The 21955-nt window shown below is 43.8% G+C and overlaps 1 protein-coding gene across 1 annotated transcript in view; it reads left to right on the top strand.

Moving 5' to 3' along the window:
• Nucleotides 1-21955, top strand: part of Mrps27 (mitochondrial ribosomal protein S27) — a 79994-nt gene that overhangs the window by 15027 nt on the left and 43012 nt on the right. The window contains exons 3-4 of the mRNA XM_051172279.1: nt 2384-2454; nt 4367-4425. Of these exons, the coding sequence (XP_051028236.1) occupies nt 2384-2454; nt 4367-4425 (130 nt within the window). The remainder of the gene's footprint in view (nt 1-2383; nt 2455-4366; nt 4426-21955) is intronic.

The following is a 21955-nucleotide window of genomic DNA, read 5'->3' on the forward strand; positions in this document are numbered from 1 at the left end:
GGAAGAACAAGGGAAATGGCCTTGGCGGGCCACTTTAATTAGGCCAGTAGCTCCTGATCCTGGCTTTTTCTTTGTTTGTTTTAATACAGCATAAATTTTGAATAAAGGGAGGTGATTCCTCATTGATCATTAACGTGAGTGGTCATAATTATAGATTTGGTAGCACTAGAGAGCTGTTTGGTACCTAATTATGAGCAAGTATACGTGACAGTATTGATCCCTGCTAGGAACTGCTTGTGGGTTTTATAGATGCTGTAATCATCTGTTTCAGTACTTTTAAAATAGTCGCTTAAAAAGGCTACTTATTTATGTCATGTCAAGTTTTAGGAGTTTTACCAAGTTCTTTTTCCCCAGTTGCTATAAGTCATAGGGACCATTTCCCCAAGGAAGGAGAAATGGTTACTGCACCATCAGAGGTCGCCAGTGAGCAGCTGTCCATTGAGCCTCTGCATGTCTCAAGATTTGCTGCTCATTCCCTGCCCTGCAGAACAGACAGCCTGGGAGGTGTAGTTGTGCACTCCTCGTCCCCTCTGCCTGTGCTTGCTGCCTTTAGCTGCTTCCTAGTGCTTTCCATGGAACTTCCCGTAGCTGAGGGTAGGTCAGTGGATTCAGTTCTTCCTTGGCACTTTGAATGTAAGGGAAGGAGGACCATCTTACATGGGCATTTGGGGTAGAGAAAATATTTTGGTTTAGAAAGAGAATAATGGATCCCCTGAAATTGGAGTCCCAGACAGTTGTGAGCTACCACATGAGTGCAGGGAATTGAACTCAGGTCCTCTGGAAGAGCAGCCAGTGCTCTTAACCCCTGCGCCATCTCTCCAGCCCCTCACTTTGTTTTTTGAGACAAGGTTGCTCACTGGTCTAGAACTTACCACATTACCTCGCTGGCTGCCAGGTAGCCCCAGTGAGCTGCTGGGTACTGATCATACGCACATGCTGCCGTGCCTGGAGTTTTGCATTTGTGCTGGTGGTCACACTCGGCTATGCTTGCTTGGCAAATACTGCACCAGCCGAGCTGTCCCTAGAGCTTTAGTGGTTAGGAAAACATGGTCAGGCAGTCAGGGATTGGAAGCCTAGCAACGGGAGTGGAAGAAATAAATGTGTACATCCTCAAATGGCGCCTGTGGGTGTTGCTGACCAGTTAGGCATAGAGTATGGAGAAGAGTGAGATCAAGGCTAGCTCCTGCTTCTTCCGCCAGCCAGCCGTCTCTTCTTGCGGAGGCAGGGAAAGCATATCTAGAGTGGAAAGTTGAAGAGTGCAAAGGACATGCAATCGAAAGGCCTATTACACACACAGATAAAGGCGTCCCTGTGCAACTGGAAATGCAGGTCTGGAATTAAAGGCCAGAATTGGGGCAGGTGTCTGCACACAACCATGAGATTGCAGCTGTGGAGAGACTGCCGTCATGTAGCACCTGAGCCCGGTGGGTGAAGCCGAGCGTACTCTCTACTGAGACCTGGGCGTTCTGACATTTAGAAACAGAAAGCAGAGACGGTCCTGCACAGGGGCCCGAGAAATGGTGCAGTGGGGGTGAGGGGATACATAGTCCCTTAAGGAACCTGTTAGCTGAAGAGCGATCAAACAAATAAAATGAGGGTGGAGAGTTGCCATTGGCCTGGCAGCCTGATCCAAGGATGATGCTCTCTCTTGGTTACTGTGCCTGTGAAATGGCATGGAATCATCGGCCGAGAGTGAGGGCAGCTAGAAAATGCTGTAAGCTTGAGAACAGTGCATGCCGTGACAACCCATGTGGAGTGTGCGTTGCCTCCGATCACAGGGGAGATAAGTGTAATGTCACAGCTTTCAAGTGTTCCTAAGGATGTTGTTGAGAGGAGTCAGCCTGGGTGGCGGAAGCTACTATCAGGAAGCACAGGCGGTGGCTTCTCTGCTGTGTGTAGGAAGCATGAGCGTCCTGCGGTAAGTGTCTATACATGACCTTGCGAGCAGCCAGCATGTCCGACTGGTGTGCACTGCTGGGGAGAAATGTGGCAGGTCCCTATGCTTGCCCCTCATCTAGTTTTTTTTTTTTTTTTTTTCCCTGCATGCTGACAAACAATATTTTGTGTTTCCTTATAGAGGTGCCTTATTAATCCATTTTTTTTAATTTTTTAATTTTTAATTTTTTTTATTAATCCATTTTTTTAAAGAGCTAAATTTGTACTTGTTAAATTATTGTTTTATATTCTCTAGTTCAGTGTTATCACTTAAAACTGTGACTGACAGTCAGTTGTCTTCAGTTTCCGAAAAAGAGCAAGAGTGAGCATCTGTTTAGATGCTGACTTTGTGATGTTCGTGGCCATCTGGCAGGAGTCAAGTCTGCTAGATTTTTCTGGAGAAATGTGTGTATTTAACAAGGTTCTTTCTCCTTCTTTGTCTTCACAGCTGACCTCGCATCCTCAATGGACAAAGCATATGAAAGAAAGTTGCCTGTTAGTTCCTTGTCAATATCACGGGTAAGACCATTTTAAGCCTATTCAAAGAAGAAAGCAAGTAAGCAAGACTGCGTCGACAAGACTGTATTGTAGAAATCGTAGTCACCATGGGAACTGTCTTTTCACAATGCAGTATGTTCCTATAATGGCTGAAATAAAAGGAAATAAACATATCAGATTCAACTTAGCAATCACTGATCCTGTCCCACCTCAGGTTACATTATTCTGTGTTTTTAAAGTTAATATATCGTTCAGTGTAAGAATAGCGAACGTACTTTCAGTAGTTGCTGCTTAGGCTCTGTGAAAGAGTGGATACTAATGTTGAAGTGACTGCTGCTGGGAAGTGGGCAGGAAGGCCGTCCGGCCAGCCGTCAGGAGCGGTAACTGGTAGGAGCCAGTACAGAGCCCCCCCCCCCCCCCCCGTGCTTTCTTGACACGCATCATGAGTGTGCATTTCCACGGGAGCCATATGAGGTGAGCGTGGTATTGGTGAGACACAAATGATGACCCAGCTTGTAGGCAGGAAGGCTGGAACATCAAAGTCCACCTCTGTTGCCGCCATCAAATGTTCCTGCTCTGGTCTTGATGATTTTGGGCTACGATACTGGGCAGCAGTGCTCCTGAGTTTCCCAATTTCCAGTTTAGGGCGGTTGTATCTCCCCAGAGGTGATGAGATCTTCCAAAAGCCTTCTGTAGAGGCGAATAGCATCTTTCAGTCAGGAGGTATTCAGTCTAGAAGAGGAAGAGGAAGGAATGGGCCTTGCCCTCCAGCCCTGCTCGTTCCCTGTGTCTTTTGTCTCCTTAACAGAGCAACAGTTCAACTGTCATCATTTAGATTTGGGAGGTCATATCTGATGTGGTGGAGAAGAGGTTTTCAGGGTGGCCACCCCTCTGTGGCCTGTAATACCTGATTTTTGTTTAAACAGCATTTGGAACTTTAAAGAGCATTTTTTGTGCATGTTCCAACCTGACACTCATACTCCTCGGGGCCGGAAGCCTGTAGCTGTTGATAGAGATGGAGCAGCTAAGCCCCAGAGGGGCCGTGCCATCTGTTCGTGTGAGAGCAAGCTATCAGGAGAGCTGGTTCTCAGGCTCGGGGCCGGAGTCTGCACCACATGTTACCTGCCCTTTAATGGCGTTCTAAATCAAACCCACCAGTCCCGGTTATTTTTAGAAAGTGTCCCTTCTGTCTCTCTTCAGGAGGTTTTAGTTACCCTCGCAGCATGCCTCACATCTTACTCTGTCTTCCTGCTTGTGATTTCCACCTGAGGGCAGAGTCCACCCCTGGGGAATACTTTCTGCCCATTTAGATCGTAGGCAAGGAACACACTCAGGGAGTTTCCACATTGTTGTTTTCGAGTGCCAGAGATTGACTGGCTCCCGGACATCGTCAAGTTTTCTCCACCGCTGAGCTGCAGCCCCAGCCCCGGTGCTCCATAGATGACATAGCTTGAAGGGAGCCCTCGGTTGTAAAACACTTGTTCCTTATCAACACCAAAATCAGGGGAGAGCAGCTACAAACGGAATTCTCTACACTTAGATCCTTGTGTTCTGAACAGTTTTGTTCCCTCGTTAAGCCTCTCCAGCATTTCTACCTTGCGTTCCCTGTATTTGGAGCATAGATGTAGAGGAGAGACAAAGAGGGTGATGGGGCATAGTAAAGGCACTGTGGGCCGCGCGTCTCATGTGAGCAGGGGTCAGGTGGAGCGTTCACTGGGTGCTCTGTTTATTTTGGACCAAGGTTGTTCTATAGATAGAAGGGAAGCTGTGTGTGTGTTTTGTTTTCACTGATGTGAAGGGTTTTCAGGAAGGAGCCTTACCACGGGAGCATCATTCCAATAAAAAGGGTACATACCTTTTAAAGAGCAGTGCATGAACTAGACGAATGGCATAGTTTGTAATTAACCAGGATTTTTTTTTTTTTCCTCTCTAGTTTGTGGACAACATTGCATCCCGAGAAGATATAGATTCTGCAGAGTACTATCTTTACAAGTAAGCTTTCGCTCATCTCTGCTTTCACACCCACTTTCAACATTTTGGGGTTTTGTTTTTTCTTCTTTTGTAGTACTGAGAAGTTGTGGTTGTGTGTGTGTGTGTGTGTGAGAGAGAGAGAGAGAGAGAGAGAGAGAGAGAGAGAGAGATATGAATATTCAGTTGCATGTGGTCCAGAGCATGGACAAAAGATTGCTGCATTTGCTGTCTTCTGTTTCCATGACTAAGACTCTTGTTCACCTCAATTCCGAGCTGCTGGGCTTTGACATCTCGTCATTTGCTTTAATCAGAACTAATGCTCTTATTACGATACCTTATTAAAAGTTCTGTTCTTTTCATTATCAGAAAAAGTAGCTGTTTTCTCAGCTTTTTTTTTTTTTTTTTAAGAACCTTTTTCATGACTTTGTAGATATCTTTGCGTCTTAAGAGTCTGGGTGAAACATGCAGGGACAGTGGTAATGACGTTTGCTCACTGTCTAAGTGACTCTTGCTTCCCAGCCTCAATATGCAAAACACAATAAGGCCTCAGAATAAGTTTTGTAAAAATGAAAAGTTACAAGCTTTGAACTCCTGGGGCCTCTCTTGAGTAACTGAAATCGGAGCTTAAGCTAGGACACCAGAGACCTGATCCTCTGAGCTCCTTCACTGGGTAGGCCTTCTGTGGTCATTGCGGCTGACATCCTTATAGAATGACTTTTGACCTCTCAGAGTGACTTTAAAATCACAGGCCCTACACCAGGGAATATCGAGCAACTTCTTAATTTTAGAGAGCCTACAGCTTCTGGCTTTCCTGCTGTAGTATTTCTTACTCCCTGAGCTGGTCCAGCACTTGTTCCCAACCTTGCATAGGGGCTACCCGAGACCATTGGAAAACACCGATAGTTTCAATTAATAACAGCAAAATTACAGTTATGAAGTAGCAATGAGAATGATTTTACGGTTGGGGTCACCACAGGATGAGGAACTGTATTGAGGGTCACAGCGTTGGGAAGGTTGAGAAGCGCTGCCGTAGAGTAACATTTCTTGCTGCCATTGCGTAGGCTCACCTCCTTCCTGGTGAGCCTGTAGCCACCATCATTTTTTGAGTCATCAGTGGGAAGCTGATGGACTTTCTGCCACGGATCTGGGCACAGGCAGCAGTCCCAGACTCCAGCAGCTCCCAGGACTTGTGCTACCCACGCATCCCGTCCCAGGAGAACATTTGAAATCTCTCGACATCACAGACAGGAAGGCTTGGGAACTCCAGTCTTGCAGGGTACCAGGGATCTGTTTAGGAAGGCTGCTCTCAGGGCAGCAGGAGGGACAGCAAACATCTGGAGATTGAGTGTGGCCTGTGCACTACTCTCCCAGAGCCAGTGACACTGGGATACACTACTTGTGACAGGAAAGGAGTAGATGCCCTATACCACAGCAAACTGCAGCTGTTTAAGGCATCCATGCTTTGACAGAAATCCAAAAACGGTGATATTCTGCATCTGAAGGGGAAATCAGCAAGAATCAAAGTGACTCAGACAGTGTTAAAACTGGGAGTCTGCACTCGGAAAACAGGGCACCAACAGTGGTTGTAGCCAAAGCATCTGCTGAGGTAAAGCATTTAAAAGAAAAGGGACAGCCGGGTGTGGTGGCGCATGCCTGTAATCCCAGCACTCAGGAGGCAGAGGCAGGCGGATCTCTGTGAGTTCTGGGAGTGGTCTTTAGGCCCTCTGAGAAGCCCTGGGAAGTGGGTGGGGGAAATGAGGACCAGAGAGAGCCCAGATGTTGCCCCCAGGCCCTTTGTTTATGCCAGGGAAGCCCAGTCTCCATCTACTTTCTGTGTTGGAGTCTGCAGAGAACAGTTTATAAAGCTCTGTGAATTGGGTAAGCGTGAAAATCACATCTTAGTGTTTCAGTAGTGCTTAGCATTTTCTTCCGTTGTGTGTATAGATGACAGATGCCTGCACTATTTGCAGCATTTGTCTTTCTCACCAGTTAAAATCATTGATTTCTTTTCTTTCTTTCTTTTTTTTTTTTTTTTTTTAACCATATCACATTTGTAGCAGATGTCTAAAAACTATGCCCACTGCAGCTCAAGAGGCAGTAGTTCAAGCTGCTCCTGGCTCTGGGCTCTCGTGCACGAGAGATGCAGCACTCATCCTGCCTCATCTCAGAACTTCTTAGAATCTTGATACTTGTATTTGCTGTTACTGGTTTCAGTTGTGAAAAACCAGTTTGGAGAAGGGGTCCACAGGCTCCTCCTGCCAGAGGGTTCTGGATGCAAAATACAGAAGGTTAAGGTCCTACTGTGAGTCCTGACCACAACTGGTTCTTTTGCCTGGGTTGCCTGCTTCCTTCTCCAGGCCTTTTGAAATATTCTGTCTCTGTTTTTTTTTTTTTTTTTTTTTTTTTCATGCAAACACTTTCTTTTCTTATTCTGGCTTGCCCTGTGAAGGAAGACAGACATATGACTAATTAGTAGGTATTATTTCTTCCCAGTGAAAGGTTAGGTACAGTCAGTCTCCTGGAGTCCCTGTGAGAGCGGGAAGGCGAGATGGGTAAGAGGATTCCTCAGGCCGCAGCTACTGTCTATCTGGAGAACAGGGCTGGGCTGGGCTGGGCTGGCAGGATCATCTCTGCCTTATTTTGGCATCATCAGTCCCCTGGAGGTGAGAGAGCAGCAACAGCAAGTGAAATTTGTGGCTCAGGACAGTCAGCCAGCAGCAGCCGACATAGGCTGTTCAGTGGTCAGTGTATAGGGAAGACATTTTTTTTTTTTTTTTTAACTTTCATACCCTCTGCTAATTTTTAAAATACCTCTGCTCCAGACATTTTTTTTTTCCTTCCAGAAAGAGGATTTTTGTTGCCAACTTGCTGTTCTGCTGCCATTTGAGAGGGAAAGGCTTCCTGCGTTTTCTGTCACCTACAAGCATTCTAAGCTTCAGCTTCGTAGCTCTGTTTGATTGACATGGAGGCTAAGACAGAGATTGCCTTAGTGGTGATTGAGCATGGTATGTGAGGGCCAGGTGCCACCTGTTCTGAGCTGAGGAACCACAGGAGGAAGCAGGAGGAAGTGGAAGGGCAGCACTGTGAAGGCAGCATGAGGTTGCCCAGTGCAGGATTACCTCAAAGGACCCAGGCGGAGTGGTGGTTGTTCCCAAGGGAACTATGGCAGAAGGAGTCGAGAGAGAGGGTGATACCCAGTACAGAGTGGTGGGGAACTTGGGGTCACAGATACAAAGACATGCCTGGAGTGTCTTGTGTGCTGTGGACTGTTCCACTGTTTATTCTGAGAACTGTAAGCTCTTCATTCGTTTGGAGAGCGCTCCCCTGGGGTCAGGTTTATTTTATGGTGACCATTCATAGAGTTTCATACAACGAACATATCTTTCCATTTTGGAGACTGTCTTACCTGGGCCCGCTAGTGAGGGTCTCAGCTGGACTCCCTGTCCATGTACACCATCCACAGCTGGACTCCCCTGTCCATGTACACCATCCACACTTAGACAGGCGAACCTGGAGGCCGACTGTGTCTCCATTTTCAGGAGACAAAACTACATGTCATAGGAAAGACATGTGTCATTAGTAAAAGCCATTATCTGTATGGTATAGCAAGCTTTCACAGCTCCCGTGTTAGCGTTTGATGACTACGCTAATGGCATGCACTTCTAGCCATGACACTTGCGCGCCCCCTTTTGGGGTCCTCTTTACTGAGGATGTTTGCAGATAGCAGTTTTTAAGGCTTATTCAGGCTTCTGTATCATTTGGGGGGCTGTGGTGGTGAAATTAAACTTGCTCCCCTTACCCTTAAAGCATCTATAATCGAACTGGTTATTTAATCTGCAACATAACGGTCATCCCTGAAGGGTGACAGGACTCTCCAGTTACACAGCATACTCTCTTTTGAGAGTCTCACAGTTCTAAAGTGGCCTGTGGCTTCTAGAAAAAGCATCCATTGACAGACTGTAGAAAGGCTGCAGAGCTCCAGGGGAGGATCTTTTCCTCAGAGTCAGACCCCTGCATTGTTGCGTGGAAGCAACACGTCACCGGTGAGGAGTGGAAGGCTAAGCTGGCAGTCTGGCTGTGGTGTGGCAGCACTTCGTCCACGCAGCATCATGGCCGCAGCGTCCTTCACATCACTTAGCTGACCTGGCAGATAGCAGGCATCCCTGTTTGGATAGGGATGACAGGTCGGGAACAGCTGGGATGAGGCAGATGGCAGCCTGCGTGTCTCCAGGTCCCAGGTTGGCAGCCTGCCGAAGGACCAAAATAGCTTCATTTTTCAATGAGTAAAAATGCTATGATGGCTCCCTGGAAGGCGGTGTTGGAGGAATCCGTCCTGTGGGGAGACAGGAACGGAAGGGTTCTTTAGGGGTAAGCTGCATGCAAACTTACGCAGTAGTAGTTCTCTTTGAGGTCTTGGGGATTGTGCTCCACAGCTGCCTTAAATTTTTCTGTTAACCCATTGCTTGGTCTCTGTGAAACGCAAACTTCTTTTTAAAGTCTGTATGTAAATCAAAGGGCAGCCAGCAGTGCCTAGGGTGTATTTTAGGAGCAGTTCCTTTAACACTTTCAGGAACAGCAGCTTTCACGCTGCTGCGTGCTGTGGTGGTTTTTATTTGCTAGTCCTTGCCACAAGCCCGGGAGATAGTTAATTATTATAAATGTTCTGTATTAGACAGTAGCAAATTGGCAAATTTGGCTCATGCCTCACCAGAAATTCATAAGGGCATGGTGATAAAAGTGAGAACCTTTAGCCTCTACTAGAGTGTGTAGTTTTCTTCTCTGATATTTTAGCCTAGAGCTAGTAACAGGAATATGGTGTAAAGTTCGTACACTTTGCTAGCTGTGGCTTACCATTCCCAGAGTGATTCGAGGTGATTGCCATCTTTATTATGATGGGGAGGTGACTTGGCACCCATAGGGGGCTCTGTTTTAGTAGGTCATAGCAGTCCAGGCTGTTAATATCTAGGTGGCGCATGCCTGTAATCCTAGCACTCAGAAGGCAGAGGCAGCTGCATCGTTGTGAGTTCGAGGCCAGCCTGGTCTACAGAATGAGTCCAGGGCAGTCAGGTCTATAGAGAGAAACGCTGTGTGTGGGGGTGCAGGGGAGGGAGAGAAATAAAGAGTGAGGAGATCCCCTGTGTATCCATCTTTGTGTAGACGTGCCCTTTTGTTTCTCTGGGGTGAATTTGTAGTAGAATGGCCGGAACATAGAAGACACACAGTTAACTTACAAAGAACTTGACAGTTGCTTTACAAAGTACGTAGCCCGTTTTATAATCCTAGCGGAATCTCATTCCTCTGCACTTTATCTGACAGATTAAGCTGGACCAATGTGTATTTACTTTGGTTTAAATTTGTAATTGCCTGATGATTCCTCCTTTGGTAAAAATGTTCAGGTTTTTTGCTCTGCCTTGGAAGTTGTTTTCTTTTTACTGAATTTGAAAAATCTTTTTCTTAGTCTTGTGCTTTCATGCACTTAACATTTTTCAAAGTATGGTGTTGTGGGATGGTCTGGTGTATTTTGATGCTAATTACAGCTTGCTGTCTGACCCACCTTTTGCTTAATAAAAAGCCATCCCACCTCGGCAGGGCAAAGGAGATGGGTGGGGCTAGGAGAGAGAGGAATTCTGGGAAGAAGAAGGACTGCCACCAGGAGAGGAGAGAGGCTTGAGGTGAAGAGGGGAAGGCCGCCATGGGTTAGCTGGAGGAAAAGCACATGGCCAGTGGCGTGGATGGATAGAATCCAGCCCAGATGAAGAACATTAGGAACTATTTGGGATTATGGATGGGAGGTAGCTTGATAGAAGTTATTAGAAGCAGATGGCATGGGATTGAGGCAGGGATTCCATGCCTGCCTCATCATGGGAGGTAGTTTAGAGGATTGATATCTGCCCTGCCCCAGGTTAACTAAGGCTATTTTAAAATATAACAGGTGTCTGTGTCTTGATTGATTGCCAGCCAGGCCTATAGATAATACGGCAATACAGATAATTTAAAAAACAATAGTATGATTTTATCTTTGATGTAAATCCAATTCTTTATGGTTCTTTGTTTTGTTTTGTTTGTTTGTTTTTATGGTTTTGGTCTCATCTAAGAAATCTTTGCCCCACCAAATACCATAGATAATTTTCTCTGATTTACTTTAGAATTTTGTAATTTTTAGGTTCCAGAGTTAGATCTATAAGTAGTTGAGGGGTTTTGTTGTTGTTGTTTCTTTTGGGAGCGTTGTTTGTTTCTTTGCTTCTTAGACTAGAAAGTAAAAACTCAGGGTTTTTTTTTGTTTTGTTTTGTTTTTTCATAAAACACCTAATTTAATCCAGGCTATTTACTGTAAACACAACACTCTTCACATTGCCTTGAACCTCTTGGTAGTAATTTTCATAGGACTATTTGTTCCATTGATCTCTGCTTTGCTTTATTTGATGACACAAATATATTGTCTCGGTGTCTACAGTTTTTAATGTCTTTTCATTAGATAACGTGGATCTTTTGACCTGGCTCTGCTTTATTAATGTTCTTTTAGCTAATTAGGTCTTTTCCATTCTGTATTTATCTACATGTATATACATATTTACATCCCCATGTGTTTTTTTTTTAAAGATTTATTTTTCTTTTGTGTATGAGCGCTTTGCCTGCATGTGTATATGTGCACCAGGTGTGTGCCTAGTGCCCACAGAGGCCACAAAGCCACATCAGATCCCCTAACTCTGGAGTTATTGATGGGTATGAGTTGCCATGTGGGTGCTGGAAACCAAACCTTCATCTTACATAAGAGTGGCCATTGCTCTTTACTGCTGAGCCATCTCTTCAGCCCACGCATGCGTTCTTTTCTTTTGTTTGTTTTATTTGTGTTGTTGTTGTTGTTGTTGTTGTTGAGATGGAGTCTTAATGTGTATCCTTGGCTGACCTGGAGCTCACTGTGTAGACCAGGCTGGCATCACATTTACAGAAATCTACCTACCTATGCTTCCTGAGTGCTGGGATTAAAAGTACGTGCCACTGTCCTGGTATGCACTCACTGTGAGGAAGTAGAAATAAACAATTCAAGCAATGTGTATGGAATGTCTAGTACATATTTCGAAAAAAAAAAGGCAAAGGGGTGAATATGGGGAACCTGACGGGATAGATTAATTTTGTCAGTCAGCTGTTTTTCCCCATTGTAACAAATAAACTGCTCTGACAGTGTTTAAGATGAAAATTCATTGAAGACAGATACCAATTACCGTGTCCATGATAAGTCAGCTCCGTTTAGAAGGGAAGTTCTAAAGCCACAGAAGATAGAAGAACATTTTTAATTCACTAAAACTGCTATATCCAAAGGAAGGATAGATTATAATCAGTATGAACCAGAAAGGTTCCAGATTGTTAAGGATGAGTCTCTATGTGGACTTCAAAGTCCAGACAAATCCCAAACATAGTAGGTAAATTCACTGTCCTTATATAACAAAGTTTGCGTTTTAAAATATGTCTGGGATAAACCGAAAGAGGGATTAATGTTGTCATCAGTAAATATGCATAAAAAAGGTAGAACTTGAGTGGGAAAGTTGAGGTAAGAGCTGACTGTAGGGCCTACCATCAGAGAGAGCGGCCTGTGGGGAGGCTGGGAATAAGGTGGCAGATGGAGGGAGAAAAGGATTGTAGAAGAGAGTTTTAATCTGCCGTGGTTCCATGTTGACACTAAATCTGTAAATTGGCCCATCATACAAGTTGGGCATAATGGCACATGCCTCTCATCGCAGCACGAGGAAGTTAGCCTATGCTGTATGGTGGGATCTTGTCTCAAATTTATAGGCTTTATAAACTTTGGCTATATAAAAAGTATTAATGCACTTATTCTTTAATCTAATTATAGTTTCAGACATGTAAACTAATATAGTCTCATACACATGAAATAATAGCCATTGCAAAAAGTAAGTAAAACTTTGCCCGTTAGCAGAAGTATGCTTAAATTAGTTATTCTATAACCATGTAGTAAATGTTATGCAGAGATTAAAAAGAATGAGGGCTTAATGTATATTTCTCTTTCCTAATGAGTAAGTTACAGAATTATTAGGGGAAAAGTTGTGGTTTGTGTGGCATATGTGCTGTGATGTGTGTGTGTGTATGTAACGTGAGTGTGGGGAATGTCTTGGAGTGGTGAGCACTGTCTGTTAACCCAGAAAATAGTCCTGGGTAACTTTTCATTGAATTCTCTCTTGGACTTTTGAATTTTATGTTGTGTGTATTACTCAGCCAGGAAGTATTTCTTAATGATCCACAAGATAATTATCATCAGTAGACTCCTGAGAAATGTGTATAACAACAAAGGTATTCCGTGAAGATTAATAACAAAATTTTTAATTAAATGGATAAAGGAAGGAGGGAAACTAATTTTCTCTGCTTGCAGTAGTAAAAGACCTGGCCTGTGGTAGTACTCAGCAGTAGAAATAAAGAGAAAAATGTATTGTACACAGGAGGGAAACTCAGTCAGCAGAGTTCATGAAAACTTGAAAGTGAAGAGGGCTGGAGATTAAGCCCGGCTGAGGGAATGCCTGGGCGCTGGCTGAGGTGCTGAGTTGGTGGCAAGTTAGAAGCAGCAAGAGTCTGGACATTTCGCCGTCTTACTGTTCTCACACGTGCTTCTACATTTGCTGTTTTCAGCCTCTGGTCATACTTAGACTGTTGGAGAAGAGCTGGCTGCAGATCTTTGGGGGAAGGAACACTTGCCAAAACATACCATTAGGTCTTCCTGGTATTCTGGCACCAGCTGGGACTCTGGAGACTAGATGACCTCTGAGGCTTGTCAGCTCTAGAATCTGGAACTGAAATTCAAGTGACTTCTGTAAGGCAGCTGTGGGTGGAGACCTGACCCAATCCAGAGGCGTATCAAGTAGGCCGTCTCAGGAGGAACCGGAACAGAGGTGTAATGCGTACTTAAAGCACTTTATGACAAGGTGACAGTGAGACCTAAAGAAAGCCTAACATATACAGAGATGAGCAGTAAAAGCCCAGGGTGGTGTGGAGGATGAGCGCTTACACACCTTGAGCGCATGAGAATGGTAGGTAGGGCCCGTGTAAGCGCCAGCTTGATGGGTAACGTGGATACCAGCTCCCCGCAGCATCACCTGCCTTTGCCTCATTAAGATCAAAGCCTCAGACTCCGTGAGCGTGAGGGTCTGATCTGCTTAGCTTCTCAGAAACACTGCTCACTTAAATGGAATCATGAACATTTCAGTCAGTTGAGTCATGATTATCAAAAGAAGCCAGTAGATGTAAACTAGCTCACGGAAAGAATGGGGTTTCTGATCTCTGGTGAGCCTCAGTCATATGTAGCTGTAGTGATCCCCGCTTACTTTCTAGACAGCTGATTTTGGGGTAGTATTTACCGTTATGGCATCTATCTCTGAAAGGTCCACAAAGCACATTTTTGATAACTTGTCTATAAATGGGAAAGAAGGGCGAAAGTAAAGCTATTCTAATAGCTAGCTGCCAAAACCTTTTAAAAATGACCCTAAGCCTATAATCCCAGCACTCAGGAGGCAGAGGCAGGTGGATTGCTGTGAGTTTGAGGCCAGCCTGGTCTACAAAGCGGGTCTAGGACAGCCAAGGCTACACAGAAACCAAAAAAAAAAAATTAAGATCTGTGTAAAAAGATAATCTCTGGTCTCTGTTTCCTGCGATGTAGCCCTGCGGTCAAGAACTCTTTCTGCTGGCTGTCTTCACGGTTGTACCACGGTCAGGATCCCTGAACCAAGCCTGTAGGACACAGAGATATAAAACCTTTTGCGGATTGTGCATCATCTGCGTGAACTTGCAGTTAGTTCTCAGGAGCTGGGACCGTGTTCACAGGAGAGCAGAGTAGATGAGCAAAGGCTTTGGGGAGCTGTGTGGGAGCAGAAGTTGCACTTGATTGCATCATGAGTTTTGAGGCCAAAAGCAAATTCTTAAGTATTTCCAGATGCTCTGTGTCTAGGGAAGTGGGCACTTGTGAGCTTCGACGTGGATTCTCTTCATCGATCGGGACTGCTGTCATTTTCATGCTAGACCTTGTGTTTGTTTTAACCAGCCAGGGGTTTTGAGGCCTGTTCTGTTCCTTTAAATAGTCACGCTGGTTTCAAGACAGCATCTCTCTTTCCTAGGTGAGCTTGGAACTTAAAACTCCATCTTTCAACCCCAGACTAAGCAGCCTGTGAGGGAAATACTGCTGCATGTTCAGGGGGTAGGTGCTGGCCAGAGGTGAGCCAGGAGGCCACTAGTCTTTGTTGTTAAAAAAAAAAAGCCTTGGCACGGTTGGTAGAAAAGGCCTGGGAAGCATGTTAAGATGAGGCTTGGGGGACTCACAGGTACAGGTCACCCCAGTTCTCGGCTGAGTTACTGGCAGGTGATGAAAGGTACCATGTCTGACACACAGTGCTCTCAGCCTAGAGTGCCCTGTGCTTTCTCTCTTTGCCTGTTTTGCCTCATCCATCTGTGCCCTGACTTTTAATGTAATTTCTGACCCTTCCTTAAAATTACATTTCAGCTATTTATTGACTCATCAAAAAGTCAATTTGTGTTTACTTGAGAAGCAGCTTTGAGGAGTAGACGCTGGAGTCAGTGTGCTGGGCTGTGAGTGTCAGCTGTGGCAGAGGCTAGCACTCACTAATAAAATCTGTATTAAAGTAGCGCTCCTGTGTCAGGGTAGGCAGGAGGCTTGGAAGAACTGTTTAGAAGCTGCTGCAAGGGTTTTGGCACCAAGAAGGTGAATTCTTTGCCAGATTTAGCTTAAATATTAGCTGTGCTTTGTCCTTGAAGACCAAGGACTACATTTCCTTTCACTTTTCTTTTAGGGAAAATTATTTTAAATTCAGATTTTAGGGTTTCTGTCTGTATCCTTGGCTGTCCTGGACTCCCTTTGTTGACCAAGCCTGCCTCTGCCTCCCCAAGAGTTTGGTTTTTTTGTTTGTTTGTTTGTTTTGGTTTTGGTTTTTTGAGACAGGGAAGAGTTTGGTTTTTAACCTATTATTCCCCAGTGATCTTTGCCAGTTTTCCCTATGGAGCATCACAGCCAAGTCCTTATCAGGGTTCAAAAATGGGGAGAGACAGGTAGGTATTTATGAAGAGCCCTAGCTCAATACCCAGAAGGAAAGGATGTCAAATTTGAGGGAAGCATCCTGACCCTAAAAGATACCTACTTGAAGTTGCCCTATAGATAGCTCCAAGTTGCTAAGTTGTAGAGGGCCATAGCAGACCAAAAGGGGGCAGCAGAGAGTCATCTGCTTCCTGTATGCAGGTAGGGGATGCCGTGATTCCCAAATAAGAAAAGCCTGCCCCAAGCCCAACCTTGGCCAGATGTTACTGAGCCGATAATCAAAGCACAGAAATACCGGTAGGAGTTCTGGGCCACGGGCATTCACACAGCTGACGAACAGCCTGCGTGTCTGTTCTGATGCTTGGGCCAAGCTCAGTATGGCTGAGGCTGTTGGCTGTTGTCCTCACTCCCTCTCTCTGATGGAGAAACTGAGCAATTTGTTCGTCTAGCTCACTGTTGCATGGAAGATGGGTCCACTGTGGCCTTGAAAATTAGGATGAAACAGACAACATTTTCTGTATTTTAAAAATTATGAGTAAAAAATCACTGCACTTTAAGGTTTCCTGGCAATCTTTTTATTACATCTTCGTTTATCTGTTTTGAGTGAATTGAAATATTCAGATTTCATCTACAGGGTTAATGCAATTTTTGCAGAATTACTTAAGAGCCTAAGAAGATAATCCTAAAGTCAAGTGAAAGAATAGAAGGCCAAGAATAAATACAACTTAGAAAACTGATGGAATGATCTGCCAGGTAGATAACAAGGATTATTAGGATGTTGTGCTGGATGAAAAATGGTGTGCTGGCATACAGTGTGTGAAAGCAGCCAGGCCCTGAGGACAGAATAGAGAGAAACCAGAAATAGACACACACACACTTGAGTTGCTTTGTGTGTCAAAGAGAGGGACTATGTGAAGTCACAGGTGCTGCTTGGATGGTGGGTTATATGAAAACATGTGCACAGATGCACACTTTTTCTAAAAGATAGAGCAGCAGTCTGAATGAGAAAAGCAAACTGTACTTCTGTCTAGAGATATGACAGTGAAGGTGGTTGTAGACATGATACAAAAAAAAAATGTAACTGTATGCAAATGTAAGCCTTCTATAAATAGAGTATTAACATAAAGACAAGCAAGAGTGGTGAGAGAGGATGACCATACAGAGATAAGATGACTAAATAGAGATGCGCTTGCAAGGGGCTTATTATTCTGATGTATTGTCAAAGGTAGACTTGTACTTTGGGAAGATAAAATTGTAGCTATTTAATAATAGTATCTGTGATTTTGTTTGTTTTGCTCATATCTGTTGCTTTTGACATCAGCATTATATAATGTTTTATATATATATATATATATATAAAATATCAGAAATATTCCATCTTTTGTTTTCTCAAAGTTTGTATGAAATACATTATCCCTTCAGTAGTTGATAGCATTCACCACTGAAGTCATCTAGAGTTGGATTTTTATCTTAACTATTTTAATTACAATTTAATATATTTTAATAGATACATGGCTTATCAATATCCTATTTTGTCTTGTTCAATGTTAGTGAGATTGGCTTGCTCTTAATAAGTGCCATTAATATTCCTATACACTTTCTTTTATTTTTTCAGCATTCTGCTGAGTTACTAGGGGTTTTGCTTTGTTGTTGTTTTTAATTTACTAGGCCTTTTGTAATGTTTATGGAATAGCTTTGAGTAAACATTTTTCTCATTTCTTTGGGTTTTTTTTTTTAATTGTTTCATTTTATAGTAATATTTACTCTGTCGGTTTTTATGTAATTTAATTTTTAAACTTTCCTGTATGACTTTTGTATAAGACTGACATTTTTCATCCCGATAAATTTCCCCAATTAATGTGTGCTTTTGCTCTTAACATGTAAGTATAAGTGATTCATGTGGAATTACTGTAAGTTAACTATATGAGAGTCAGGTTTATACTTATACATAATCTTAATGCACAAAACATACACTTTAGTCACTGAATCATACATGATCCATGATGTGCTTTGATGTAGGAGACATTTTACAGTTCTGCCTGTATCATTGCTAAACTTGTATTATGTCTCCTTTTGAACTATGTTTAACAACCTCATTAACTCTGTCATATTTTCCAAATGCTTTGTTTTAAACATGTAGTTCCTCTCTCCTTCTCCCAATGGGGAGACTTCGATAGTAGCTGAGATTCTCAGACATGTGGCCACAAACTGCAGGTAGCCTATAGGGCTTGTCACTAATAATAATCATAGTCAAAGGCATTGTCCTCATTTTCATCCTTCTCATAGAAGCGACTACAGATTCTAAACGGAGGCAATACATATTCCTCTTTTGTAGATGAAGGGGGTAAACAAAAGAAACCTCTCCAAGACCAAACAGCTAGAGACTGACCAACGCCCTTACCCTGAGTTCTTCGGTGTCATCCTCTGAGCCTGAAGGAACATCAGTTTTCTTCTCACCCATCTCATAAAAACATTGTTTGCCAGCTCCACAAATGTCCAGTCAGGCTAACTTGACGTCATCTCAGCACTGGGTTGCTTCTGAAAGCACACTGGTATTTCTGGTGTGTTTATGTCACCCTCTCTAGCGGTGTCAAAAGACTACTTCCTATTCAGAAACACTCATGTACAAAGAGAATAATATCTTTTTAAAGAGAGGCGGAACTAGCCTGGATTTGTTTTTCCGTGTCTATAAACCCCTGGACTTTTAGAAGATGTTTTGAAAGAGGATGGTTTTCAAGCTCAGGCTGTATTCTGATAATAGTGCTGTAAGCTTGCTGTATTTATGACTCCTAGGTTTTATTTTAAAGAGGTGACTGAAGGTGGGGCTTTCTCCCCTCCACAAAGTAACGTTAGCTTTCACCTCAGGACAGAGTGGATTTGGAGCCAAGCTGGCGTCTGGGGGCTGATCTTAATGTACACGTGTACTGAGGTGGGACTCGCTGGGCGTGCCCTAAAGCCACGTCTTCCACCCCACCCTCACCACCTTCTCTTGGTTTTCATTTGAGCATTACCTTTGTTTGTAGATAATAATCATTTGGGCTCTGCTCTTGGATCCTTCTAGCCAAGTATTTTTGTGCTGGTTCTGAGTTCCCAAGATACTTATTTGGAAAGTGACTTGGGAGCACATTCTTTCTCAGGATCTTATCTTATTATGGGAAGATAGTACAGAGTCTCTTTTATTTGTTTTGATATCTTCATCGTTGGCAGCAATAAATCTAGACCCTCCCCCTTGGACAGAATGTATCATATTTCTGGAAAACTGCCGGCTAAGGTTCACTTTTTGAGGATGATTATATCATGGGATTTTTGTATTCTCAGCGCCTGCCCATGCTGGGAACATAGCTGCCCTTCAGTAAATACATGATTGAATGATGGAATGAAATTTATAAACTAATTAATATTTACAAAACTTGAATGTGTACATGTTGTTTTCCTCTGTTCATGTATCGTTTGTACTCACTTAATGAGCAAATGGGGCAATTTTAAGTATAGAGCATCCATCCAGGGAGATGGTGTGTGCTTAGCAGCAAGCGCTGACCTGGAGAGATCTGTGCGGTCGGTTCCACCAGCATCATCCCAGGCTGAGTCTTGCCAGGCTGCTTACGCCTTGCTGATCTCAGGTTCTTCATCTTAAAGTAAATAGAGAAAACTGTTGAGACCACTCTCTCCTGGCATGTGGAAATGCTCTGGGAAGGGTAAAGCTGGTACAAGCACAGGGGAACTGTGTTCTCTGGGAGGCTGTCTGTAGGGCTCTGAGCTCCACTTGGCGAGACATGGAAACTCCTTAGCCATAAAACCAGCATATTTGCTGCTGTGGTAGCACATTGGTGCTTCCATGCCCAGTACCGTCTTCTTTGTCATTTCTGCCTATAGTTAAGAACTCAGCCAGCTGTAGATTCACAGAGCATTTGGGGAGAAAGACGAGACTTTGTAGGGATCTTCTTTTACATGCAGTTCAAGTCCAGGGTTCCTTTGCTCAGTTAGGTGCAGGGCAGCCATATGACAACCTCAGGGAACTTCTATGGGCTCTTCCTCACTGGGCTTAGAATTGTTCAGATAGGGAGTGTGTGGGTGTTTGGAGGAGGAAAAGAGGCAGTGGGCATATATCTGCTTTTCTAGTCTGTTGCTTTTCCCTTTTTTCTGTCTCTGCCAAAGGTGGGATATCATCTGAGGCCAAGCTCCACTATTTTCTCACTTTGTGTCTACCATCCGTATTTGTTTTATTTATAGCAGAAATATTTATTCTTTAAAGATTAGCCCATGTATCAGGGCTGGGTGTGGTGGTGCACAGCTCTAAACCTAGTATTCGGCAAGCAGATCCCTCGGTGAGAGACAGTCTGGTCTACAGAGAGCACTGGTCTACAGTGCTGCATAGTAAGATTTTGATTCTGTCTCCTTAAACAAGGAAGTAGATCTTTTAAAGTCATAATCTTGATTTTCATAACAGAATCACCCTTCCATCTCATTTAGGGCATAGATATTACAAGTCATATTAATGCTTTGCTGGACTTGCAATTTCCCAATTGTAGACAGGCAGATGAACATCATCACTCAGTTACTTTATAGCTTTGAGACATCTTTTGAAGCAAACTTTGCTTATTGAGGTGACAAACTTGTGTGACTCACATGCTGTGTTCAGTCATCAGTAGGTCCCCTGCCATTCCTCAAAAGTTAGAAAAGCAGTAAGATGATTATCTAACCTTGAATCCCCAAGTTGTCCTGCCTTTCAAGAAGAGCACGAACTGTCTAATTCTGTCCCAGCCAACATTTCCGGCTAGGTATGTCCCTACACTTGGGGAACCATTTCTCCTGCTCCTCCGTTATTAATCTACAAGTATTAGTTGTACTTTCTATATAAACCGAGCAGTGCTCTGTCCACAGGGATTCTTAAGTGAGTGCCGGTGGCCAAGTCTTAAATGAATGCCCAGGCCTTGAGGTCTCACCCTTTGTCACTAGATGGGAGAGAAAGAGTAGAGGGGGTGGAGGGAGAGATCCCTGAGTCTCATTTCTTTTGTTTCTTCTTTGAGCATGACTACTAGCAAACTGCAACCAACCCCGTGAAGGACCACCAGCCTGGCCTTTTGGGGCTCTAGAATTGATATACCCTCTGAAAAGTTTCCAGAATTTCAACCATTACACAATCACGGAAACTATCTGCAGCTGGCAAGTACACGCCTCTGCTAGAGCACGAGGCAGATCATAGCTGCTGCGGTCAGTTTGAAGCAGCCCCCTGTCCCACACCTGGAATTAAAACAACATTTTCCTGTTATGTTTCTGTGTTTTTTAAAGAACCCAAAACTCCAGAATTGTCACTGCAATCAGCCATTCTTCTTTCATGAAGCCTGGTTGCCACTGTAAGCTTCAGGTTGGGGTAATTCTTTCCAGCTTGTTGTGGAAATGCACTGTGTCCGTGTGTGAACTCCCTCTCCCACACTAGTTGATTCGTGTGCTTCTCAACATGGCCTCCTGTATTGCCGTGCCATTACAGAGCACCACAGACTTAGTAGTTTAAAAACCAAAGAAATGTATTTTCTTACAGTTTGGACCAAAGATATGAACTCAGAGTCTCATGGGCAGGTCTCTGCAGTGTCTCCAAGGGACAGTCTGTTCCATAGTTAACTTCTGGCTTTCTTGGCATTGCATGGCTCGTAGATGTGTCATTCCATCTGTCACCACCCGACACTCTCCTGCGTGTGTGTGTGTGTGTGTGTGTGTGTGTGTGTGTGTGTATGTGTGTGTGTGTGTGTGTGTATGTGTGTAATTCTCTTGTAAGGACACCAATTGTGTCAAATTGTGTCACATTAAGACACCCACCCAGTAACCTCATCTAACTTGATTGCTGTAGTTTGTAATGAAGTCAGGTACTGGAGGTCAGAACTCGAGTATGTCTTTTCAGGGATATATTTAGCCTGTAATTCTCATGAAAACACATAACGTAAGTACATTCACAAACCAGGCGCAGTGGCCACGCATGTAATCTTAGCACTCGGGGAGGCAGAGGCAGGCAGATCTCTGTTAGGTCTGGGCCTGCCTGGTCTACAAAACAAGTCCAGAATAGCCAGGGCTACACAGAGAAACCCTATCTCAAAAAAAAAAAAAAAAGTACTACCTGGACCTAAAATATTTTCATTACTCTGAAGAAAAGCCTTTGGCCATTAAGAAGTTAATCCTAGTCACTTCTCTGCCATTTGGCATAGACCAAGTGAAGCAGTCACTTTTTGCTACTTCTCCTCCAGCCTCTGGCAGCCATGGGTCTGCCTTCTGTGGATTCCTGTATTCACTTATTATCTATTGTCACATGTGTCATGCATGTTGATAAAATGTTCCCTCTGTTGTGTCTGGCTTCTGTTCTTCAGCATAGTGTTTTCAAAGCCCATCTTCACTGCAGCATATAGGCTTCTTTCTTTTTTGCATCTTAAAATATTTCACCCATTTGCCAATCAGTTCATCTGCCGGTGCACACTTGAGTTGCTTCCTCTTGACTTCTGTGGATAGTGCCGC

Source organism: Acomys russatus, chromosome 30 (genome assembly GCF_903995435.1).
Source record: "Acomys russatus chromosome 30, mAcoRus1.1, whole genome shotgun sequence".
Taxonomy (NCBI): Eukaryota; Metazoa; Chordata; class Mammalia; order Rodentia; family Muridae; genus Acomys; species Acomys russatus.